The sequence below is a fragment of the Rhipicephalus microplus genome, chromosome 2, assembly GCF_043290135.1.
Source record: "Rhipicephalus microplus isolate Deutch F79 chromosome 2, USDA_Rmic, whole genome shotgun sequence".
Taxonomy (NCBI): Eukaryota; Metazoa; Arthropoda; class Arachnida; order Ixodida; family Ixodidae; genus Rhipicephalus; species Rhipicephalus microplus.
Window position 1 is genome coordinate 298,721,691 of NC_134701.1, and position 25,896 is coordinate 298,747,586.

Below are 25,896 nucleotides of genomic sequence, written 5' to 3' on the forward strand. Positions count from 1 at the left end.
GGTCGGGCGATGGAGATGCCTGGGACTTGCGCAACTGCCTGCAGTCCGGCGCCCTCATGAGTGCTGGTCGCAACCGGAAGACGTGTCGACGCGAGTGAAGGTTTATCTCGCCGACGGCAATGTTGCTGTTGTGGGATCGGTATTGAGGTAAAGTGGTCGAGCTGGACAGTGCAGCAGCGTCGAAGGGCGGCGGTGTCGTGGTGCACAGACATTATGTAGGGACATGCGTTGTTATTTTTGTTAGAGCTTGTGTAGCAGATTTCTTTTCGGAATATGGTTTGAATTAAGGTTGGGAAAATGTGATGGTTTTGACACTCCCCTGTAAAGTTGTTTGTGCTGCGTGGCGCACGCGTCTCGCGCAGAAGCTGCATTTCGAGGTCACGGCTATTGAGAGATAGGTGGCGTTGTGTATGCGAGCGGTGATCACCGCTATAATCATCATCATGGTTGTTGGAGCGGTAGCTCCGGCAGTGAGCCCTGTTGACAGGCAAGCCTTGATAGTGGCGTGCAAGCAAGAAGCTGCGCTTTCCGGCTGGTGGCGTTTGGCGCAAACAGTTGGCTCTCGTGGTGGGTCTGCCGTGGACGGCCTACGGTGGGCCCATGTGGTGAGTCATGCATTAGCGACCCCGCCTTGTTTATCATGTTGTTGAGTGTTGTTTACTATTGTGTAAGGATGTCCCAGCATGTTGATCACGATTGATGTTATAATAATTTGGTTGATGATATCGTCGATCAAAAAGTAGTTAAATAAACATATGTGTTGTTTGGTTTGTTTCGACCATGTCTACTGTGGCCGTTCACTCCAAAAACTTGGCGCTCGCTTTTTCGAGACCCCGCATTGTACAGCGTCGAGGGAACAGGAAAATACCTTAGCTACCAAACAATCTCTGCAACTTGGTCTTCGACTGTCGCATGACCATCATTAGTGGCCACTCCAGCTTTTTTAAAATCCTCAAATACATTTCTCAGAATTTCGTGTGGCTGGGTATGCGTGTGGCTGGGTTCGTGTGGCTGGGTATAAGAGCTTATTGCTTCCCGAATTAAGCTGCAGAAAAATTTTAAGAATCCCTCCAGTGCGAGTAAAGTTACAAAGATTCGTCGCATGCTGCAATTGCATTCTCTCTTCTCTCGTCCCGACGAAAGCGCTGAGTGCTATGCAGGGAGGGACGGCAGGCACAAAGAAAAACGTCACGCATGCCTCGTGACCTTCAGCACTTTTTAACTTTTTTTTTCTTCGAATGCACAGCTTTTTCAGTGTGATCGCCTGCACACGCGTCGACAAGCTACGACCTTCCGCGGCAATCTCTGTAATGACCAAGTGCGCCATGTTCAAATGAGCCAATGGCTGATAGATGGACTTACTACAAGTGATTTTTGGGCTTATTTTACAATTTGTCGAGAGAAGAGAAAGCAATCTTCAGCTGACTTTGATAATTTATTATGAATTCCAGGCCGCATGCTGCGCTATAATATTTAGCTTGGGTGTTGTTGGGAGCCTCTACTACCGATCGGCAGCGTTTCCTGACCATGCTCAAAAAGTGTTGCAGGGCCCCTTAAAAGGCAAGTTACGAACCACTGATATAACGACCTCTTATTGTGGCACTTTCAGGCTCATTATAAACATGTTTGTATGCTACAGAATTGCTGCTTGCATGCAACAAAGCAGAAAACTGGGCTTTTTGTTATGGATTCATAATCCAAGAGAAGTTATGAATTTTATGCACTGTAGATGTAAAGGGTACCAAAACTTGAAATGCATTTTAGCATGGTACGAATAATAAAGTGACTTCAAGATTAATATTTTTGTAGCTGGGCTAGTTGAAATACTGATTTTCAGAAGTTCAAAGAAATTGGAAAAGCACGTAGACACAGAAAAACTGTTTTTTTGTAGCTCTCTGCGTTTTTCTATTTCTCTGAAGTGCATCTCACTTCAATGTTTTAACACAAGCGCATGTGCTTGGCAATAGACCAGGCAAGATTTCTCAAACATTTCCATCGTAGGAAACAATGAAACAGCAAATCGTGCGCCACAAGTGAAATACAACTACGAGAAGGACTTAAGTGAATATATTGTCCTCTTAAAAAGTGCTTTGCATCTGTGGCTGCCACATGCTACTTTTGTCTTGGCCCAGTGAGCACAAAAAAGTGATATTCGAGAAACAAACAGGAATACGATCACAAAGACCACTTAGTGTGCATAAAAATGCACAGCCGACAGCAGCTTCTAGGAGGGAGTAACTTACACCTCAAGTAGTGGCAGAAAGGTTTAGTCGTCCAACTTTGACTCATGTGTGTGAGAGGTCACTACTTGGTAGTTCATTTGATGGGTTCTAATACTTGTAACTCTTGGGAGTGGTGGAATGCCAAAATGTGTCACTACATTTGAGCAGCCTTTTCAAGTGCAGCACCCAGTGCGTGAGCTGGGTGAACACCCAGAACAAATGGCACTCTATCAACATGGCAGTCTGACCAGAAAAAAAGACGTTAAAGGTGCACGAGGCTTCATACAATGACAGGTGGTAAATTCATACAATGACAGGTGACCCCATAACTGCACTTTGCAACAGGGTTGCCGTTCTTATGAATCCAATCATGAGAGCACCTGCACTGAGTGTATGGTAATAACAGGAACACTGAATGAGCTGATGCATTACATTGTTTACCAAGCTTCACTAATGTCGAATACCATTGGTGTGCACATGCGTTTTTTATCCCAAGAGGCTGTGATAACTATGTGACCAAGCCATCGGCAGATTAATGCAACCAACAGAAAGATGATAGTTTCTGTTTGTTTCTAACCATGTAGCTTTCATATATGCTATGCTCTCCAACAGGCCTTCACTCCTTGTTTTTGGACATCACTTTCACCACTCCAGGCTCGGCCCATATGCCATGCTGCAGAGTCGATCCCACACATTTCAAAAATGCATGCTAATGTAGTACTGCCCCTCCTCGAACAATGCCTGATCCAATGAGCTGCCAAAAAAACTTGAGTCCCTCGTCATAGTATGTTGGCAGCAGACTTCAAGGGGAGACGTGGGCCATGAAAAAAATGTTTTTTATTACTTGTTTGAATTGAATGAAACTTGATGCACTTAGTCAGTTTCTTCTGCAAATTCCAAACCTCTAAGTAGATTTTCGATAGCTGCATTAGAACAGAAGACAATAAATTTTTATAATAAGCAATTAGCATATTTTTCACAGGGATATTTGGCAATTTCGCTATGTCAAACACAAAAATAATGTATATATCAAGATATTCGGAGAGATAGTTCAGCCGATGATGCTAATTTCATTGTTTTCAACATACTTCAAATGTGAAATAAATGGATACAAACATGAGTGAGGAATTTCTGCCACATGTTGTTTACAATCATCATGAATTACATTATGGTGAACCACATATATATGAAAATAAATAGCACCATCGTCCAGATCTATTCAATAAGAACACATTAGTACTAAACTTGTTATTATGACTCAATAAAAACATATCAAAATGTCCCATAAGGCTACATATTATATTTAAAAGCATGAAACAGAGAAAAATGCATTTAAAGTTTTAGTTTCCCATTATTTTGGTGGTATTGCACTACATTTGTATATATAGCACGTGAGAAAGTGCCAGGGGGTTGGGTGTGGTTGACGATTGAGGAACGAGGTGGTGCGCGAGTGGGGTTGTGTGTGGATCTCCAAGGCTGTTTGTAGGTGACGGTCAAAGAACGAGGTGGAGCGCGAATGTCGCGTGAACAGTGAAAGGACGCCCAGTAAGGAGGGAAGCGGGATGCGGGTAGTCGAGATGTGGCACGGAGAATAAATGGTTGTGTGAGCATGGTTGCCTGTAAAGTGTATCGTCGTCTGTGACAAGTAGGGGCTTGTCCGGGATCAACATGGTAACCGGAATGGACAGCGTGAATGTGCCGGAAGTGATGCTGCAGCAGTTTTTTGGACAAACAAATGGCTCTACCATACAGCGCGAGCAAATCGCAGCTGCCATCAGACAAAGGCTTATGACTGCGGAGCCCATGCCTGATCCGCCATGACAGAAGCAGCGGCGGCGATGCAGCCGGCGAATGACTGTGCTATCCAGGCTTTGGGAAGTCGACCCTTCCGGTTCGCTAAATTCGGAGACAACAAATTACCCAAAAAAATTCCTGAATTGCCTCGAGACTTTCTGCTTGGTGACTGGTGTCGCCGCCGACAGAAGGTTTATGCATATCGCGCCCGCTGCCCTGGAGGGGAGCGCGAAGTTGTGGCTGCGCATCGTCAAATCGTTTGCGTCCTGGAAGAACTTCAAGGCGGCGTTCGTTGCGGAATTTCGGTTTATTGATGCGAAGCGGTGCCTGAGGCAGGAGCTGAAGTTTCGCACCCAGCACCCTGAAGAAAATTCAAAGAAATTCATCTAGCCGATCACGGAATTTTAAGACAGGATCGGCGGCGAAGTGTCGTACACAGAAAAAGTCGACCGTGTGTTGGGGCAGATGCATCCGCAACTCCAAGATTTGGTGGAGGGCAAGCAGTCCGCAAATCTTGAGAAGCTAGCAAAGGCCGCTGACGGCCTCATGGAGCATTATTAGAGGCAATTCCAGTACAAACCACCGCCACCTCCAACCCATAAAGTTGCGAGGGACCTTGTCTTCCGGCCTGCTGTAAATGCGGCTGGCCTGAATGGCCTGTCAGGAGCGCAGCTCGGAGTAATGGTGGCGGCTGCGGTGCCATTCCAGCATCTGGCGGTGGCATCATACTGGCTGTTCCACCCCACGGCGATACAGCCGTCCTACCACCGGGACCAGCTGCACAGATCACCCGCTTCTGCTAGCTGGCCACATGTCCTTACGCCACCACGCACGCAGTGATACCAAGTGCTCGATGGCGGTGGATTTACGTGCCACCGCTGTGGAGGCATAGGTCAAGTTGGCTGCGAGTGCCCTTCGGGTTGGTGTAACGATCCGCCCCGCTGTTACCAGTGCAACAGAATCGGGCATATCCACTGCTAGTGCTCGGGAAACGGGAGATGGTAGGAGCTACTCCGGCAAGCACCTACAAAACGGCACTCAGGGTAGCGACTGTGTACGGCAACAGGGAGCCTTTTCTAGAGTTGCAAATTGGGCGGACTACATTCCTAGCCCTACTAGATACAGGACCAAGTGCGAGTTTGCTTGGTACGCCAGCGGCAAGGGTAGCGATGGAGATGGGTGCCAAACACAGGGTACAAGAAAGAGCTCTTTGACTGGCCACTGGTTGGTCATAGTAAAGCACATCCTTAAAGTGCAAGATACAGTGGGCCTCAAGCAACTGCATCCAATGCTTCTTGTGTGAGCCAGATTTGTGTCGGGACATTTTGCTTGGCAGAGACTTTTTGACTACAACAGGCATGTCCCTACATGTGGCATTGTCAGGGTGGACTATTGGAACTGATCTGCAGTGCATTGTGCCATTTGATAAGCGTCACAAGGATATAACCGCCATGCTAGGGATAGAAAATAGCAAATATTATTGCTTGCAGGGCCTATTTGAAGAAGTGCTTCTGGTCCCTGGCATTGGAAGCACTATTCCAGCTGAAGACATACCAACCAAGAATAAGGTGCTTGATAACTTCTCCAATTTGTTTACTAACATTGCCGGATGTACCGCCCTCGCTCGGCACTGCATTGACACTGCAGATAATGCAACTGTGAGATGCAAGCTGCGTCCAGTAAATGCAAAAAAGCAAAATATCATTGAAGGTTGTGTAAATGACCTTTTGGAACAACACCTTATAAGACATAGCACCAGCCCCTGGACTAGTGCTCCAGTGCTTGTTGCCAAAAATTATGGTGGCTACCGGCTTGATGTGAGCTATCGGCCGTTGAATGCACGCACCCGCATACCTGCCCACGCAATGCCCTGAACGGACTGGCTGCTAGCACAATTGGGCCGTGCAATGTGGTTTTCAAGCTTCAACTTTTCGCAGGGTTTCTTTCAGATTCTTGTGTCTGAGGCTGACATAGTGAAAACAGCATTCATCTGCCACCAGGGCACATTCGAGTTCTTGAGAATGCCCTTCGGTGTGGCTAGTGGCCCAGCAACTTTTCGAACCATGATGAACCGGTTGTTGCACGGAATCAACTATAGTTTGCCATGGCTTTTCTAGATGATGTCCTCGTCTACTATGAAGATCTTGAGAGTCATGTTGAGCATGTTAGGGAAGTGTTTCAGCGCAGTGATAATGCTGGCCTTACGATTAACCCTGATAAAATGCAGGTCTGCCGTGAGTCCCTCAAGTTCTTGGGCCACGTCATCTCCCCTGGGCAGTGCAGACCAGATGAAGGGAAAGTGCGGGCGGTGCTGGAATATCCGCGACCCAGCACGATTAAACAATTGCTGGCTTTCCTGGAACTTGCTTGTTTGTTACCGCAGCTTCACACCACACATATCACTGACCACACATATCTCTGACGGTACATCCAGTTACTGTTCTTCTGAAGAAAAGCGAGACATAATGATGGAATGAGCGTCAAGAGGAAGCCTTTTCTGCACTTAAGCAGTCCTTAACTCACGACGCAATTATGAGCCTTCCAGATCTAAATCACCACTTCGTGGTTGAGACAGATGCAAGTGGCATTGGCATTGCAGCTGTCCTACTGCAGACTGGCCCCAACAGACTTCAGCCCATTTCCTTCATTAGCAGGGTTCTCACAGAAGCGAAAACCCACTATACTGTCCAGGAGCGGGAATGCCTTGCAGTGGTGTGGTCTGTGGACAAATTCAGGGCCTATCTTGAGTTTACAAACTTTGAGATACACTGCGACCGCTCGTCCCTGTCGTGGATGTTCAGCACCGACTAAGCTTCGCCCAGGGTGAAACGCTGAGTCTTCCAGTTGTAGGGTTTCAATCACCGAATCAGGCACAGATGGGGACTGCAAATATAGCTGTGGATGCCCTGAGTAGAGCCCCCCTTTAATGTGAGGACCGTCCCAGCGACAGCTTGCACGAGAAGCTGCTTCCTATTGCTGCCCAACAATCTGAAGGGAAAATTACATTTGAGCAAGTGCCTGTTGCCTTCGAAGATGATATGACTGCCTTACGTGATGCCGTGCAACTCGTACAAGAGCAGGCTGGTGACAGCTGTCTTTCAAAACTGAAAACTGTGGTGCAGGGGGTTATGCTTCCAAATTCAGACGCTGATCATGCATTCTCCATGATCTGGTAGAAACAACAGAACTAGGGCGAAGTGGTCTGCTTGTTCAGTACAAAGGCAACAAGAAGGTACCATGGCTGCCCTCTGACTTCCGACACTTGGCATTGAAAATGGCGCATGACTGCAGCCTACGCTGAATTTTTCGAAACCTTGAGACGTGTAGTGGCACGATTTGTCTGGCTGGGCATGCGGGCTGACATATCAAGGTATGTGCTGAGCTCTGCTATATGTCAGCGCACAAAAGCTCGTCGCAAAAAGCCTGAACGCCTGATGAATAGTTACTAAACAACAACACCCATGACGAAGCTTAGCGTCGACATTGTTGGACCTATGCCGTCTACACCTCGTGGCCACAAAATTTTGCTCGTAGCCATTGACAAGTTCGCTAAGTTTCCAGAGCTATTCCCTCTGCCAGCAGCAACCAGTAAAAAAATACTGGAGTGTATGGTCGAAGTCTTCTGCCGCCATGGGACACCAGTGGCAATCACCAGTGACAACGGGAAGCCCTTCATAAGCACATTATGGCGTAACCTCCTAAAACATTTGGGAATCAGGGATTGGCATACTATGCCTTACAAGCCGGCTTGACAGATGGTGGAACGTCTTAATGGCACGATTAAACAGTGCTTACGAGCATACTGCAGTAACCACAAAGACTGGGACCGTCATATACCCAGGATCAGCCTTGCCATGCGTACTGCAGAGAGCGTAGTCACCGGATATACTCCAGCATTGCTTTGCTACAGCAAACAGTTGTGCAGTCTGTGGGAACCTGCAGAGGACAAGGAGGACAAGGAACCTCCAGAGGCAATGCATGATGCCCTTGTTGCAGAACTCCAGCAGTGCCTTGCAGAAGCCCTAAAGTACACCAAGAAGCATCAAGCTGCTGCATGCCAGACCCAGAGGTCAACTTATGACCATCATCAACAGTCAACAACCATCATAGAAGGTGACCTTGTGCTCTTGGAACACTCATACCTTGAGTTATGCAGCCAAAGGTGTTTCGTTCAAGTTGGCACTGTGGCGAGGTGGACCTTATGTGGTCAGGCAGGTTAGTAAAATTACTTCATCCTGATTGATCCAGTTACAAGGCATCGTCAGAGTCCTTCAATTTTACTGGTCGCGAAACTGCTCCGTAACTCAATGGCAGAGCTTTATATGATGCGTTGGGTTGCCGCGCGGTGGCGCCACCATCTCAATGAGGGGATTCGTCGGGCTGGTCGGGCGGCGTTGCGCTGGCTCGAACGACGCTGCGAGTTGTTTGCTTTGTGTGGGAAACGTGCATATCGTGCTGTTGTGATGCGGCGTTAGTGCAGCGACGATGCCGAACACGTGTTGTGTCCCGAAATGTCGTTCCGGGTACAAGGGCAGAACAGAAAAAGTTTCCTTGTTCTGTTTACCCAGCGACGGCGTGCTGCGCGAGAAATGGAAGCGCTTAATTCCAAGGCAAGAAACGGGTGACTTTTGCTTCGACTCTAAGTATGTGAGAGTGTGCGAGAAGCATTTCGATGACAGTGACATCGTCCGCGCAGATGAATTTGTGGTGAATGGCGAAAAAGTGTCACTTCCGCGCGACAAGCCCCTTCTGAAGCCTTGTGCCATTCCAAGGAAGTTTGACGACTTGCCAGCGTATTTGACGAAGCTGAAGCAGCGGTCACGGACCCTGACAAGAAGGTCCCCAGCGAAGCGACGTCGTGAGTCGTCCTCATGTGCCCGTAAAACAGAAGTTCACGCCACACCAGGCACATCGGGTGCCGCGTTGTGCGATGAAGGTGAGTTTACGTTCAATGTTGTTTTAACTTTCTTGCCCGTGCAGTGATTATATCGGTGAAATTTCGAAGGAGTGTGTGAGCTAAAAATGCGCTATTTTAAACGATTTTTGAAATTGTTTTGCAGATCTTGCACTGCCCACAGATCTTGTCGGCGAGGGGCTAATGCGCACTTCGGACTCGGCGTGCCAGACAGATGAATTTACCAGCCCTCTCGCCGAGGTTAAACTGCTGAAGTGCCAACTTCGGGCAACGAAACAACAGCTGACCTTGTGTCAGACGAAATTTGCCAAGATGAGAGTGCAAGCGAGCAAGCACAAAAAACTTGAAGAAAGCCTTCAAAAAATGTCAACCCGCACGAAGTTGATTTTTGATCAGTGCATGATGAAGGCGAATGCCAAGTCTGCGAAAGCTGCCAGGTAAGTTTAGAAAACAGGCCAGTGCGTGTAAGATGTTTGGGAGCAGTGTTGGTGTATTTCGGTGTCAAATTTGGTTCTTTAGATTACCCCACCATGCTTCTTCGCTGAAAATACACTTTAATGTTAACATTCCTCGGGCATGTTGAGAATATTGATTCAACAGGCCATATGCGTGTCACCACATCGATTTTGTTTCAGCACCCCCTATTTTTTATTACTCCAGAAGTTTCAAATAAAAGTTGTGTTTGCTTTCCACAGCATTCCTTTTATCCTTAACGTGCCAACAGTCTCACTTTGCAGTGTCTGTTGCTTATTGAGGATGAATACAATTACAGACGGATGAAGTTTTATACATTTTCGTATTGCCCATACTACAAGGTTGGAGAATGCGCTGCATATGTTTGCAACGTGTCAAATGCTATGGTTGCATAATAGACGATATGCCAGAGAAACGCCAGATCGCATGTATTTATCCTGAACATGGTTCCTCTGTGCCTACTGTTCATTGGGCTTTCAGCACATGCAGCTCGAAAGCAGCATACAGCATGTCATGGAATGGGGTATTCTTGAAGCACCTACGCATGAACCTGGTATAATGTGCTTGTATCCTTTTAGCAGTTTCGCTACTGTAAATGCATGTGAAATCCATTATAAAACAACTTTACTATTTAATGCATGTGTTTCAGTATGATGAGCCCCCTCTCCTATTTTTGGTGTCTGGTGCACACACATTATGCATGCATATAAAGCATCTTGTCTGTGTCATGTACATGCATGTAATTCAAATGCACTGCATGAATGTTTTTTATCCTGAAGGCCCACTATGTAGCATGCTTTGAAATGTGAGAACAGTTCTCTACTTTTCTCTTTAGGTACAGGAAAGAATGGCTTTATGACTGTCTCCATCTGAAGGTTAAGTCGACGTCGTGTACACGTTCCTTCATGAGAACGAATTTCTACCTCTCCCTAACCCCCGCACTCTGTACACTTACATGAAGAACCTGAAAGCTGACTTTGGGTTTGATGCAAACTTGTTTGCTGTTCTGAACGAAAAGCTTGCAGCGGTCCCAGAGAGAGAACGACGAGGTTTGGAGAAATATCTATATTTAAAATCAAAAGCAGTGCCTGTGACTTTTGACATTGTTCCTAAGCCATTTGGCCATTTCTATTTTGCAGGAGTACTCATGTTTGATGAGATGAGTGTTCGCAAAAGCCTGCATGTCAGAGAATCTGATATGGCCCTGCTTCGAAAAGTCAACTTTGCTGAACACACCAGGCCAGGGGATAACGAGAAAGACGCTGATCATGTGTTGGTGTTCCTGTTTCAGCCCTTTCTTGGGGGCTGGTCGCAAACTGTGGGAACATTCTGCGCTTCCAGCGCTGCTCCTGGTTCTGTTGTGGCCAAATTGCTGCTGCAGTGCATTGTGCACTTGGAAAATTCTGGCGCTGTTGTCCAGGCTGTGACATGCGACAATTCTACAAGCAACCGGTCAGCTTTGAGGTCGTTGGGTAACAACTTTTTCCTGTAACAATCCTAGAGTACTGCTGTAATATATGGTTATACAGCTGAAATTTCTTCTTTCCAGGCACACATGGGGACAGAAAAAACCCACAAACATCATTTCAACACCCCTGTGACCCGTCAAGAGAGATTTACACTGTCATCGACCCACCGCACATTTTCAAGTGCATAAGAAACAACCTTCAAAAGGTTGGGAAGTTTCTGGTAAGAAAAACGAGGCGTGGTTATGCTATACTTTGCTGTACGAATTGTTTACAACAATAATTAAAATTTTGTTTCAAGCTGCCAGAGGGTGACGTTTACCACGATCATTTCAAGTCCCTTTTGGGGTATGAGGAAAACCAAGCTGGACTCCGAGCTGTGCCTAAACTGACAAAAGCCCACATAATGCCCAATGCCTTCCAGAAAATGAGTGTGAGACTTGCTGTTCAGGCAAGTAATATTATGACTTTTTCTTGTGCAGCAGGTAGCATGTTTGGGAAACTACTCCTTCAGCCACACCTTACTGATTTTTTATCTTCAGTTGTTCAGTGAATCTACAGCTGCTGCACTGGAGTTTTACAGCAGGCAAGATGTGTGCAAGGAGCTCCATGATTCAAAGGCGACCGCGGCATTCACCAGACGAATGAACGGCCTGTTTGACTGCTTGAATTCTCGGAGGCCAGAGCACGTGCAGTATAACGGAGCGGAGCACATTGCAGTGAGAAATACCACTCGAGACTTTATATGTTATTATGGGTATCCTGCTTTTATTTATTGTTACAGATGTAACATGAATATTTTTCAGACATTAAAAGAGAACGTGACATGGCTGAAAAACTGTTGTGATTACATTGAGAGTTTGCTGAAACAAAGGCAAGCCCACGTCTGAAGCGCTGCGAGTAACCCTACTCAGTACTATCGCACTTGTGGAGAACCTTCTGGCCTCAAGTTTTCAATACGTGCTGGTTGGAAATTTCGGACAGGATCCTCTTGAGGTAAACATGTAAGCTTTTTTACTTCTGCATTGACTAATCTGTTGTCTCACTTTCAGAGGTTTTTTGGCATTGCGAGACACGTTGCTGGTGACGGAGGGCAACCAACGATTCAACAGTTCCTGTTCATATACCGAATGCTTTCGGTCAACAACCTTGTCCGCCCACCCAAGCGGACATCAGTTGATGGTGACGGGCCGCAGTTGCTGTTCAAGCTGCAGGACCTCTTCAACAAGGAAGCTGCTCCTGTCAATCATGTACGATGCCATATTGAAAACAAAAGAGCTATTGATAGTTTCTCCATCTGGAATATATTTTCCGGCGAAGAGCTGCTAAACAGACATTCACTCAGAATATGCACAGAGTTCATCATTTACCTGAGCACGATATTTTTCCACGAACATGCATGTAAACAAAAAAAATTCTCGTTTCAGGTTGACTCCCTAGCCATTCTTCTGGATGACGTTCTTTTGGAGCCGACTGAGAGTGAGGAAGAGGCCCTCGCGGACTTGTCTCCAAAGGAGTGCATTTTAGACTACTTTGCTGGCTATGTTGCCCAAAAATTTTCTGAGATGTGCTGCACCGACTGCGTGGAGTCTTTAAAAGGCTTGCAACGATCACCAAGTGACCTCATTCTTGTGAAGTCGAGAGGTTACCTTCAGGTCCTCTCCACCAAACTGCTAAACCTCCTCCAAATTGCTGAAGAGCATGTAGAAGAATTTACGATGAAGCAAACTGCATGTGCTGGTGTGTACATGGGCATTGTTGAGCAGGTTTTAATCGTACAGCTTCAGCTGCTGTCGGCTGCCCCACCCACTTTGTTGGGACGACTGCTGAAGTTCTACACCTTTTTCTTCGGTGCCGCCTGCATTTTTTCACACGCGAAAAAAATAAGCAGTCACGTGTGACAAAGCGAGCAACATGCCCAGCTGATGGAGGGAGAAAGCTAAACTGAAGGAGTAGTGTAAAAGCAAAGCAGCCCTTTGCGAGCCTCCTGGACCTATAATTGTATAGCTCACTTATAGGCGGATTTTTGTTTGATCAGTAAAATAGTAGCTGTGTTTCCTTACTTGTTTGCAAACTTTATAACCTTGTGGTCAGGCTCGCATGCAAAAAAACTTTTCTGGAGTCTTTGTGCTTTCACTTTTAATATTTCCACGAACTATCGCTCACGATTCCTTTTTTTGTTTTGTAACCATGCATGGCCGCTTCCGGTTTTTTATCTGGTGTTTCAACTGAAGCGCCCGTTTGCTCTTTTTTTTGTACGTCGCGTCGGGCAGTATTGTTGATATGGAAAGGTTGTCACCTTGTCACTAACTTGATTTCTTGTTTGCTCGAAAATATTCTCGACCCTATTTTCATGGATCGAAAATTAATGACGTCCCTAGAGCAATTCATGCATAGCAAATGCCGCGTGACTCACTTTATCAATGTCTTCTGTGCAGGCCACGCTGCGGACTGCTTCTTTGACGTTTGCGTTTCCTTCTAGTCTTTTGCAGAGCATGAGTTCGCTTTAATAAACTTCATTCAGTAGAACTTTACGTTTGTCTTTGTTGCGTGGCAATATTCTGTTTCGTCCGTGTACTACACATCAAAGCGCAAACAATAAATTTTCGTACGCTGCACCACGCTCTTTTGTCTCCCTTCATAATATTGAAATTTATTTTTGTAGCATGTGATAAAAGTTTGCGCTTCCTTTTTTGCAAGGATTGAAAAGCGGTTTCGCGGAAAGACACACAGTGCAACATACATCATTTCGTGTTTTGATCCTTTTCCTTTATGCAGCGCTTTTAAATGTTACTGTACCATCTCATCGAAAAGAGAATATTACTGGGGTATCTGGGTGCTCAGCGCATTCCAGAGCACTCAACAGATTCATTAAAAGCCTACTCTGAAGGATGCGTACCTGCTTCTTTTCAGTTTTTTTTTTTCGTTGCATTATAGATAGGCCCGCAGCAGTCCGCAGCTACGGGGCTACCTTATGTATTGTGGTTACAAAGTTTTCTTGAAGGAAACAAACAAAAGATATTTTAAAATCGGTAAACACGGCGCAGCGCTTGCGCCCAAAGACGCGAAAGCAGTTGCCGTTCGTGGCCGAGGTCTGCGGCGATTTATTCGAAAAAATAAAACCCCATTGGAGGCAGGTGGTATACACAATAATTGGGCGATTCATCGCTAACAACTACGGAAAGAAAAAAAGAAACCCAGCGCGCAGAGACCAGAAGCAGCGAGCGTTTTCATGCCAAAAGCTGGCAAATATGCCGCACGCGCGGCGGCTGGATCCCCTCAGTGCGACGGTGGCGGCAGTAGTGGTGCCCGCGGACCCTATATGAAACAAGCGCCGAAGTTTCGTGACCAGTAAAGCATTGAAGGACTCTGGCGTCGTCGAACCATTGCCCATGCTGATCAATTGGTACTGTACCATGAACCATTGCTTCTCCTTTCTGCCCCAATTCACGATTCGTGGGGGGGAGAGTTGTGAGGAATAAGAGGAAGTGCCGGACGGTTGGGTATGATTGACGGTTGAGGAACGAGGTGGCACGCGAGTGGTGTTGTGTGTGGATCTCTGAGGCTGTTTGTAGTTTATAGTTGAGGAATGAAGTGGTGCGTGAGTGTCACATGAACAGTGAAGGGTGCGTGGGAAGGAGGGAAGCAAGACATGGGTAGTCATGATACGGCACGGAGAATAAATGGTTGTGTGAGCATGGTTGCCTGTCGTCAAGTGTATCGTCATGCATGACAAGCATCATTATCTAGCTTGGCCCTTCAGGAACAAGATAATGCTATATATGTTACAACAATGTAACAGGAACCACAGACATTATGCTCTATTAGCATGCATAGTACTTGAAATTAGTGTGAGAAAGCTGCTACCGAACACTTCGCAGTTGTTGCTCAGCTTGTATGTGTACACTGCGCATAAAATTAACATGCCTATGAGATCTGTGCTGTTGCTATTGGCACCAAGGTCAGGGTCACAAAAATAAAAAGGGGGAAAGAATAACATTATTTGAATTCTCACAATGACATGCGCTGAATCTACACTTTACAGCTGACCAGAGCTGTAGGCAGTGACCACTGTTGGCTTGTGCCTATTCATGAGCTTGTTTTTCGTAGCATTAACGGCTGCATGGTCTTTGTTGCATATATAAAGGACATTGTTGATTAATCTCCAGTCACCCTCAGTGAACCAAATCGCTCATGGTGCATGCCGCACGTTGAGCATGCAATCACGAGTTTCACACTAAAGTCGGTACTCTTTTCTTTTGCTCTTTAGACACTGTCGCCACAGTCAGCACAAATCATAAGTTCAAGAAGGTAATTACACACGCTCAAATGTATGCTCGAAAATTCCGTTTTATCGTCACTGGGGTTCCACTGTTGCATGTTCACGCCAAGAAGTTCAAATTTATGTTCCGTTGCCGACTTGATGGCAGGTGCTTTTTTACGTTGGCCGAACTTGCTGCGCGCTGGCTATTTTCTTCAGCCGATAAGAAAACGGTATCGACCCATTCCATGATAACACTCCGGGCTTGGGCTGATGCAATGTACACACTACATGTGCCAAGTTGCGTTTTCGTACAAAAACTGCCAACAGATGATTACCGACGCGTTCCACGGCAGCACTCAAGGCATGGTTCGAAGGGGTGCATGCGCTCGATGTAGTCGGCTGCGGCACTTTATCTGAGACATCAACAGGCCATTCCGCAATTATGATGAGTTCCATGCTGGCATTTGAGGCATCCATGCTGGATGCAGTAGGATGCAGCTGCATGTTCAATCCATCGAGCGGCTAAATGCGGGACATGCCTCGCCGAAGTTTGTCCGGCATTCTATGGTTGCCGACATTTCTTGTCGAATATGCGCATGAAGTATTCTTCAGATGAATGTCTTCGGGCATCTGAGCAGCTCAATAATCGCTGTTGCTCAAACCAGGTAGTATAGTTGCAAATCTGAAGAACGACGCAGAGCAGCCGAAAGCACAAACGGAGCGAGTGTGTGATCGCATTGCAAGACCGGAAACCCAAAGTAAGACAAACGCGGCAAGCCAATAGGAGGCCAGCGAGCGGGGCGTGCGCTCGCTTTGACCAATCACATGCGCACCAAACTACCTTCGGAAATGGAGTGACATAGAGTTAAGAAAAATTAACTAGAGGGGATTCTGGTACTGCGATCGTTCAGCAACCATGAGAATGATGGGTAGTACAGGGATTTGCCTAGTCTTCGTACTTGCAGGCAGCGAATCGCACTTAATTGTGGCTTTATTTATTGCTGTGTTTCGGTTTCGTTTCGAAGGAAAGAACAAATTCTTTTGAACTTCGTGACCCAATTCGAAATGGTAAGTGTAAAACAATAAGGTGGTGAAGGCAACCGCTGAACATTTGCTGATGTTTGTTTCGTCAGAAAATAGCTTCAGACCACAGGAACACACGCGGAGCCAGAAGTATGAAGATCAGACAAATCCGTGTACTACCCATCATTTCCATGCTCGCTTAAGTGCCGTGCGTTGCAGTTCGCATAGACACTAGCGCCAGAGTTCCGTCTAGTTTATATTTAAAAAACTCTATGCAGAGTGGTACCATCACTCTCGCTGCACTGACGCCATTTCAAAAATAGGGAAAACATGCAAAAAGAACACAGCTTCAAAACAACACCAAGATGGCAGCGCTCGGTAGCTGCATTCAAAAGTTACGAGTGCATGAACTTCGAACAAAATTAGCCAATTTTTTGGTCATTTCACCTCCACCTCGACATGTACAGCGCTGTTTCTTTAATACAGTAGACTTCCTTTAAGACGAACTCCAAGGCACCATGATCATTTGTTTGTTTTATCAGGAGTTCATCTTATCAGATGTGTCCTTGAAAACCACATGCTAATATGCCAAGTATGCCTAAATATGTTTCGTGAAAACACTGAATGAAGTATACTTACAATGGGGAGAAAAAAAAAAACGAGAAAAAGCATTATTTGGCTTAGCTTGATAAAAACGATCCTTTCAAGAAGAGGATTTAGACTAATAAAATGAGCACTCGATATCGAGGTTCATAATAATACGCTTATGAATAAATTGCTACCATATTTTAACAATAAAACTGTAGCTTGACCCTATTGTGACAATTACAAAAAGATAAAAATAAAGGGACAAGCACAATCTGCCTTCAAAGAATGGAAACTTATTCTTCTGGCTGTTCACCTTCTGAGAGGCTGTTTTAGTGGCTTTGCAATTGTTACGGAAATGAAGTAAACGAAGAGGAAGGACGCAATAAACTGAGAGGTGCGCGAGTGTGCCAATCAGCGATTGTGACTCTTGCCTGTGGCTTTTCCTCTGTAAAAGCATTTTGTACAGAAGTCAACGACCCCGTAACATATTGGTGAGTGGTGCTGGGTAACCATCAGGCAACGAAGCTCCGCAGCAGACGTCGCATCTGTTTCCCAGCCATGGCCAATGCTGAGCCCCCCGTATCAACGTCAGCATCTCCGACGTACACGGCGTCGCAACCATACATTTTCACGCCACTTAAGGATCCCGGTGGATTCTGCGGGACTGATGGCGTCGGCGTTGACGATTGGTTGGCCATGTTCGAACGAGTGAGTGTGCCGAACAGATGAGATTCCACACTTCAGTTGGCTAATGTGGTGTTTTACTTGAGAGGAACGGCAAGATATGGTATGAAAACAACAAAGAAGAACTTACAAGCTGGGAGCAATGCAAAGAATAGATGCGAGAGGTGTTTGGCAAAACCGCCAGTCGTAAGATCGCCGCCAAAAAGAAATTGGCCTGCCGTGCCCAATCTCCAACGAAGTGATACTTCGCATACATTCAGGACGTGCTGGCCCTCTGCCGAAATCCTGAAAGCGACATGACAGAAGATGACAAGATCGGGTATGTCCTGAAAGAGATTGCCGACGACGCGTTCAATCTCCTGATGTGCAAGGGCTGTTCCACCGTGGACGCGATCATCAAAGAGTGTCGTCAGCTTGAGCAAATGAAAAATCGCCGCATTCCGCAAAAATTCGCCCAACTTCCAAACACTGCTGCAACATTGACTTTTAAGGATCAGTTCGCACCACAACATCCGTCGCCGCCTGAAGACCTGACACGCATTGTTCGTCGCGAATTGAAAGCAATGGCGCCCTCAGCATTCTATTTGCACAGTACCGATACCACTCCTGTTACTGTTCCTCTTGTTCAAGCCATCGTGCGCCAGGAGCTTGAAAACATCGGAGTGCATTTTGTGTGCCATGTCACCGTGCCCAGAATAAGCGAACGCCCTTTTGCGATGCCCTCTTCTGACCAACGGTTTTCTCCACGTACCCGCAACTCGGCTGAGTAGCGAACTGCAGATAACCGTCCTATATGTTTCAACTGCCACTGCACTGGACATATCGCTCATTATTGCCGCAACACATGGTCCTCGGCACCTCGTGCAACAGCCCATATGACCCGTTTCGACGGTGCCGCCCGCACGTTTTTACCTGCCGAAGAGTCCAATGCCGTTAACCAATCTCGGAACACTGGGTACTGCCGCTCGCCTTCACCACGAGGGCACCTGTCTTGTTTGCCGCAAATACGCCGTCCATCGTCCCGTTCACCGCAGCCACGGCGCTTCTCGTCCCCCATGGCTTCCGGCCGCATCGTCTAGAAAAACGGGGCATTGCAGCCCCCGGAGGTGGTGCTGCATTGACGACTTCCGCAGCAAATCCTCTCTCCGTTCCCACCAGACGAAGTGTAATGGACGTTAAAGTAGATGGCATACCTGTACAAGCACTTGTAGACACCGGCGCAAGGGTTTCGGTCATGAGTTCAAGCCTACACACACGTTTAAAGAAAGTTTTGACACCAGTGGCTGCACAAATGCTCTGTGTGGCCGATGACGGCACGCCGATGGTTCTCGGTCTGTGCACTGCTCGCTTAAGTATAAAGGACCACACTACTTCTGTCATTTTAGCCATGATTGACCACTGCCCTTATGACGTTATCCTAGGCCTGGACTTCTTGTCGAATCATTCTGCTCTTATCGATTGTGCTACCGGCGTCCTTCAGCTAGAGCTGCCTCAGATAGTCGCTGAACCCCACACTGCCCCGCCGCGCCTGTGCTCTCTTCAGGATGTACGACTGTCACCTCAGGCAGCCACCTACGTCGTTTTGACCGCACAGCCACAGGTTCCCAATGGTCCTTCTTCCTCTCGCCGACGTCCTTTTGAGCTGCAACATCGCCATTCCCCATACGCTTGTGACTATCACTGACAACTGTACCTCGCTCCAACTTCTCAATTTCAGCTTGTGCCCTCGAGTGCTTCCTTGGGGCATGTTCTTCGCTAGCGTATCTAATGCTGACAAGTTCGAAGTAGCGGCTCTCACCACTGAGATTGATTTACTTCAGTCTCCTATAGATAACAGCACCTGTTTTCGGCCAAATCGTTTCTCGAAGATTATTGCACCCGACCTCAATCCTGCGCAAGCCAACGGCATCCATTACCTTCTTGCGTCGTATACCGACATTTTTGATTTCGACGACAGACCTCTAGGGCAAACATCCAGTGTTCAGCACCGTATAAACACTGGTGACGCCAGTCCTATTTGCCGACGCCCCTATCGTGTCTCCCACACTGAACACAGAGTTATCCAAGCGGAAGTTGACAAAATGCTCAACAAAGGTGTAATAGAACCATCAAGTAGTCCTTGGGCCTCCCCTGTCGTCCTTGTGAAGAAAAAGGATGGCACCTGGCGCTTCTGCGTTGACTATCACCACCTCAACAAGATCACGTGAAAAGACCCATACCTGCTACCACACATCGATGAGGCGTTAGAGTGCTTGCACGGCGCTACATACTTCTCGTCTATTGATCTTCGGTTCGGCTACTGGCAGATTTCTGTCGATGAGATGGATTGCGAGAAGACGGCCTTCATTACACTGGATGGTTTATACCAGTTTAAGGTCATGCCTTTTGGACTATGTAACGCCCCTGCCACATTCGAACGAATGATGGACTACAATGGTCTACTTGTCTCTGTTATCTAGATGATGACGATGGATAGTCTTTTCATCTACTTCGATAGCCACCTGACCCGTCTCGCTGCAATTCTTGCAGTCGTCAGAACAGCTGAGCTACAACTCAACTCCAAGAAATGCTAGTTTAGCTGCCGTCAGATTACCATTCTGGGCCATCTTGTAAACGCCGATGGCGTCCAACCAGATGCCGAAAAGATGTGCGTCGTCCGTAGCTTTCCGGTGCCCCGTTCTACATCCGACGTCCGGAGCTTCATCGGCTTATGTTCCTACTTTCGTCGTTTTAAACTTCGCCGACGTTGCCAGGCCGCTCACAGATTTGCTGAAGAAGGATACCACATTCTCATGCAGCCCTGAGCAGGCTCAAGCGTTCACCACTCTTATCGGCTACTTAACTATCCCCCCTTATACTTGCCCACTTAAATCCTTCTGCTGCCACAGAAGTTCACACCGACGCCAGTGGCCACGATATTGGCGCAGTTCTCGCTCAGCGGCACCACGGCAGACAGTGCGTGACAGCTTACGCCAGTCGCCTGCTTTCTCCCCCTAATAGGAATTATTCCATCACCGAGAGAGAATGTTTAGCTTTAGCTTGAGCCGTCGCCAAGTTCCGGCCATATTTATATAGTAGCATATTCTCAGTCGTTATGGACCACCACACCCTCTGCTGGCTGACTTCTCTGAAGGACCCGACTGGACGTCTGGATTGCTGGGCTCTGAGGCTCCAGGAATTTTCATTTAGCGTCAGCTACGAGTCTGACCGTTTGCACAAGGACGCAGACTATCTTTCTGTCTTTCTCATCATCCGGTGCAACCTAAAGTCCCTGAAAAATAAACTAAAGTAGCGCCATTCGTGTCAATGTGCAGACTCCTCTCCCCTCGCGTGCATTGCAGATAGTAAACGACGCTAGTTGAGGGGCTGTATGGCTCCTGGCCGCAAAGATGAGCTTGTGCTCATGTTTCCGTTAAAGCGCATCTGGGCGCTGCGGTTCTAGGCGATGCACCGAAAGAGTGATTGAGAAAGAAAAATAATATAAAAAGTAACGTTAAATACGACGATGTGACGTGTATATAAGCAAGTGGCATCCAGTGGCAAAAGACATCACCGCAAGCAGGCAATACTCAACGCGATAGCCCACCGTTTGCACGCAGACGCGCTCAGCGGTGTCGCTCTCGATGGCAGCGCCACTGCTGTCTGTGTGATAAACTCGGCGGTGCTAAGAATCTGCAGCATGACGCACTAGCCTTTGTGAAGCTATCGCAAACGCCATTTTGTTTGCCCACTTTCGCGGTGTTTGTTTGTGGCTAGGCGTGCGCGCTTGGTATTGTTGTGTAGCCGGAGTTCGACCGCGCATGAGTGTGTGCATGGTAATCCTGCACGTTTCGGGACGCCGACCTGCTGTGAAAGCGGTTGCAAAAGCAGGTACAGCAGAGGAAAGAAGCTATTTTCGCTTCCGCGAGGAAAAGACAATGCTGCTCGGCAAGAAGTGTGGCTCCAGTGTATCGGAAGGACTGACTTGGACCCTGTATCGTCGCGGCTTTGTGAGGTGAGTACCGGCGAGCTAAACTCTATCGTTTCGCTTGTATTCGTGTTTACAGTGTTGCGGTATTGTCAAGCTCGAGCATCACACAAAGAGAGTAACTGCATCGATGGTAAACGTGCATGCCAGTTGAAACGCGTGCCGCGTTTAGTGCCGTGTAAACGTTGTGTCTCTGGCTTGATTCATGCCGACCGCGGCGGCTGCATTTTCGATTGAGGCGGAAATGTTGGGGCCTGTGTACTTAGCATTATATGCAGCAGTGCCCGAGCTGCCCAAGTGTCTGGCACATCCAGTGCGCCCGCGTGCTTTCGCATTCGTAGTTTCCTGGTGGACACTCTAGAGGCGCTGCTGTGGCTGCTGGGAGAGGAGGTAGAGGCGAAGGGGTGCGGTTGGCGCTACTTTAGTTTATTTTTCAGGGACTTTAGTGCAACCTCCTGATCACGTTGCGACTGACCTGGAGCGCAGCGTAATGGAGTTTACTGACATCAGCGATAAGCGCACTGAACAACGACGGGATGAGTCAGTGCACACTATCATCGACGCCATCTAGTCTGACAGCCATGACGCTGAATCCCGTATGTTCATGCTGCATGACGGCATCCTCTACCACCGCAATGTCAGCACTGAAGGCCCTGAGCTTCTGCTTGTCATTCCTTGTCATCTACGGCCTGAAATACTTGAACAACTTGTGGGGATCTGAGGCGCGCCTGCGACCATTTCGCGGGCATTCCGCCACACGGCCACACCCTTTTGCTTCCCTGCTCTGTTAACATTACGTGGCGATAGATGGCGGCTCGCGCGGGCACGGCGCGCGCCACTGCGCGCGCCGAGGGAGCGGTCTTTTTTTGCTCCGTGGACAGCGCCGGGTAAGCACGTGTTTTCCTTCGTCCGCGTCCCCTTTGGGAATCGCGGACGGTAGCCTGCCTGGGGTGCCTTGGGCACCTCGGCAGGCGTGTTTACTTGAGTGCTAGCTTCGGAGCGTACGCTAAGCCCAGAGCGGTGCTTAGTGCTTGAAGTGGTCGTACCACAACGAGCCGCACTTGCGTTAGGCCTACGCGTACGAGGTTTGCCCTAACACTCGCGACCAGGCCCAGTGGCCATCGTGAGAGTGCGCAGCATAGCCGCGAGGGACCTTTTCCCGACCGGCGTGTCAAAGCTCGCCATTGCCAGCTGCGACGTGCTCGCGGTTTTCCCCTTATTGTGAACGACCGCGTGCGGGTGCCTTTGCTACCCGCGTCCCGGGAGCGGACGTTGTACTGTTGTTTGTGTGCCGCCAGAGGCAATAAAGTGTTGTGTACTGTTACATTAGAACACTGTCTATTTGCCGCGCCGAGCTAAATGCCTTATCAATTGAGCGCGCGCGGAGCGGTGCGCTACACGCGAGTAAACGGAGTAGCGACCCTGTGGCTCGCTAAGCGTGAACCCGCGGTGACCGTCCGCTGCATTTAGGAGCGGGGGTCACCATACTGGCCCAGTGTTTCCCGCACACACGACCGCGTACGACGTCGGCTTTTCTATATTGCCATTTGAAACACCATATTGCCATTTGAAACTGCCTTACCTCTCAAGCCATCTGCTTCCTAGTATGCTCACGAAGCCATTGATTGGGCTCACATGGCTCGTCAAGTTGCCCAGTCTCGTCTCACCCGGCCACAGGATACGAGATAGCGCCATTGCACTCCACTACGTCACCAAGTTTGTCACTTGTTGACATTGCCCATATTTCGAGCCTGAAACCCTACTTTTGTCGCACTTCTCCAGACTCATGCCGAGACGGCGCTTCAGCGCCCGGGGGTCCTGTTACGGACGTGAAGTAAAGGAAGAGGAAGGACACAATAAGCTGAGAGGTGCGCGAGTGTGCCAATCAGCCATTGTGACTCTTGCCTGTGGCTTTTCCTCTGTAAAAGCATTTTGTACAGAAGTCACCGACCCTGTAACACTATTGCCTTTAGATACGCATTCACTGCATATCACTACCTTGACAAAGCCAATATACGCCAAGTTGCTTATGGAAGTCTGCAAGTTTTTTTTTAAAGTTTGAATATTTTCTTATTTTCTGCCAGCATTAACCTTTTCTGAATGACATGCAGCTGAACAGCTATGTTTACGCTACTACTAAAAAAAACATGACGCAGTTATATTTAGTCTGCAAAATGACCTTCATTAATTCTATACTTTCATAATCAAAGTAGAGCATCACAATTTGTTGCATTTTACTGGGAACACATAAGAAGTGCGCCGGCCCTATGTAATACAACGCAAATTGACCACAACATGTGCTCAGGTGCCATTGTGTGACGGCAATGACAATGCATCTGACTCCTCTGATGGGAGTGCTAGTGCCACATATGTGGTTTAGATTTCATGCAACTATAATGAACAGGCAATCTTTGTTCCCATTTTTACTTTCATTTGCTTTTTTTTACCCCCTTCCCCCGCGATTTTCCCTCTAGCAAGCTCCTGCGTTCTTCTGTTCTCCACTGTACTCCTTTTGGGGGAACTGAAGAATGCGAGAATACAAAAGGACAAACATTTTTTGTTGCTTTCTGTGGTAATAAAGCCAGCCCTCTCTCCACCTACAGGCTAAAAGTGAGGAAGATACCAGCTTTATGCGCCAACCCTTTTTTTTTTCCACTTATCTTGCTTCCTCCCGCCACGGCGCGATTTTTTTTCGTTGGCTTTGAGTTTTTGCACTAGAAAGTTTTTTTTTTCATTTCGCCTTCTTTTGTTCACCTGAACGCTCCCATAAAGGTTATAATGTTCGTTGCATAGAATACCTGTCATTGTCTGTCGCTGCGATAGTTTGTCTTAACAGAAGAGGCATGTTACACAGTTCATCTTAAGCAGACTTTTTTTTTTTTCATTTAGTCTATGGGAAACCAAACACTCCCTTGTTGTTCATCTTAAGCAAGAATTCGTCTTAACAGAGTTCATCTTAAAAAGAGTTCACTGTATTTCTTGATTGAATTGATCTTTCAGATTTTGCCGGGACATTATGAAAAGTTCGAACTTCGTGATACTGTACTTATTCGAAATTCCACTTTTTTGCGATTTTTCGCCATTCCAAAACCTGCGTCTCCCCTTAATTAAAATAGGGAAGGCTCAAAGAAAGGGCTGAGGTTACAGTGTGAAGCACCATTGGGAATCTTGTCCAGGTAGAGACCCTTGGTAGGAGCACTGGCCGATGGAGTGTGGCAGCGCAGATCGTTGGGCTGGTAACGTGACTCGAGGTCGTCGGCCGCACTCCCGTAGCTTCGCACTGTGTCAAAATTATTCAGGGTAGCCTCTCGTGTGGTGGTGTACGAGGCTGGCCGCTGCTCCAGGTTGCTTATCTGCAGCAAGAACAAATATTGCAGCTGAAACACTTGAAATATAATGACCTGGCATCAGGAGTTTCAAGCAATTATGGACAGTTTATGACAGTTTATGATGCAGCTCACACTGCACAATGTTGTGGTATCGAGAAAGGCAGGCTTGAGTTTGCTTGTGATCAATTATGTTACTTACAGTCGAACCCACTAATAACGATCCCAGCTATAATAATATGTTAGTTATAACCACCGCCATGTTTTGACGCACTTACGATTTTCCTATGCTACCCATTCTGTTACAAGAGTGAGATAATCCTCAACAGCCACATCGCAATGGCATCTACACACAGCTATCATCATCACCGCGATGTTTCTAGGCAGTCAATAAATATGTCGTTTGAGTAATACGGCGTTTCAGAGTGCTATATTCATTGGGAAAACACAGCGCGGTTTATTAATGCATCTCCACCAATGTTCTAACTACTTCCTCTTTTCTCCTCAGCAGAATACCCATTAATAGCTTATGTCCCAAGTGTGGCGTGCCAGAAGAAGAAGAAAAGTATGCCACAGAAGAAAGCAGAGGCCCAAACAAACACTGAAGATGGACGCCTCGAGTTTTTATGGATCGGCACGTGAGTACCATGCGGTTCTTTTTTTTTTAAGGCTGTAAGTTACTTTTAGAAAGATCATGTGCATTTCAGATGAACAGATAATGTTATCGCTTTTTACAAATGGGAAGGTTTTGGGTGGTTGCTAAAGATTGCTTTGTGCTGTTCAGTAAAAAATGTGTGTGTACGTTTGTACACATAGCGCTTCAAGGCTGCCTCACCAGATTACATTCCTTTCATAGTTTATGTTGTTTCTAGTCGATAATACTGAGCTTATGCATTTTGTTTATGTGTTATAGGTCTTAAAGACCACTCAATTTGCCAGCAAAAGGCATCGACTACTTCGGCTCAGGCTCTTTTAGCCAGAATAGCCGATGAGAACATCTCAGACAGGGACTTCTCGGACGACGAGTTTGAAGAATCTGATGAAATTGGGGTGAGTGTTACTTCCAGACAAATGAAATTTAAAAGTTTTCCATTTATGAATTTCTATAGCATTTTTATTTTGTTTTTAGCCTGCTGCAAGTGAAGATCATTTTCCAGAACCATTGAGAGCCAC

General features: G+C 47.1%; 3 protein-coding genes across 9 annotated transcripts in view; 2 read left to right on the forward strand and 1 right to left on the reverse strand.

The window, feature by feature from the left end:
* The window catches only part of LOC119178697 (fat-like cadherin-related tumor suppressor homolog), an 812,220-nt gene that overhangs the window by 37,358 nt on the left and 748,966 nt on the right, over positions 1-25,896 (reverse strand). For 5 of the 7 annotated variants that reach the window (XR_012888480.1, XM_075882464.1, XM_075882450.1 and 2 more), the window contains one exon: positions 24,543-24,750. Coding sequence is in view for 6 of the 7 variants with exons in the window: in XM_075882464.1 (XP_075738579.1) it covers positions 24,543-24,750 (208 nt within the window). In the remaining variant the exon portion in view is untranslated. The remainder of the gene's footprint in view (positions 1-24,542; positions 24,751-25,896) is intronic. The other 2 variants (XM_075882456.1, XM_075882439.1) reach the window with 1 other exon arrangement.
* LOC142788600 (uncharacterized) lies at positions 10,303-11,700 on the forward strand. Its single transcript, XM_075884969.1, has 3 exons — positions 10,303-10,454; positions 10,545-11,094; positions 11,173-11,700. The coding sequence occupies exons 1-2, from the start codon at positions 10,361-10,363 to the stop codon at positions 10,895-10,897; spliced, it is 447 nt and encodes a 148-aa protein (XP_075741084.1). The 5' UTR covers positions 10,303-10,360; the 3' UTR covers positions 10,898-11,094; positions 11,173-11,700.
* On the forward strand, positions 11,839-12,772 carry LOC142784409 (uncharacterized). Its single transcript, XM_075882791.1, has 2 exons — positions 11,839-12,121; positions 12,299-12,772. The coding sequence occupies exons 1-2, from the start codon at positions 12,002-12,004 to the stop codon at positions 12,770-12,772; spliced, it is 594 nt and encodes a 197-aa protein (XP_075738906.1). The 5' UTR covers positions 11,839-12,001.

Excerpts from the sequence above, each read along its gene's own strand:
- LOC142788600 (XM_075884969.1), top strand. The coding sequence starts at position 10,361 with ATGAAGAACCTGAAAGCTGACTTTGGGTTTGATGCAAACTTGTTTGCT. Across the intron at positions 10,455-10,544 it reads CCCAGAGAGAGAACGACGAG|GAGTACTCATGTTTGATGAG; the intron begins GTTTGGAGAAAT and ends TCTATTTTGCAG.
- LOC142784409 (XM_075882791.1), top strand. The coding sequence starts at position 12,002 with ATGCTTTCGGTCAACAACCTTGTCCGCCCACCCAAGCGGACATCAGTT. Across the intron at positions 12,122-12,298 it reads AAGCTGCTCCTGTCAATCAT|GTTGACTCCCTAGCCATTCT; the intron begins GTACGATGCCAT and ends TTCTCGTTTCAG.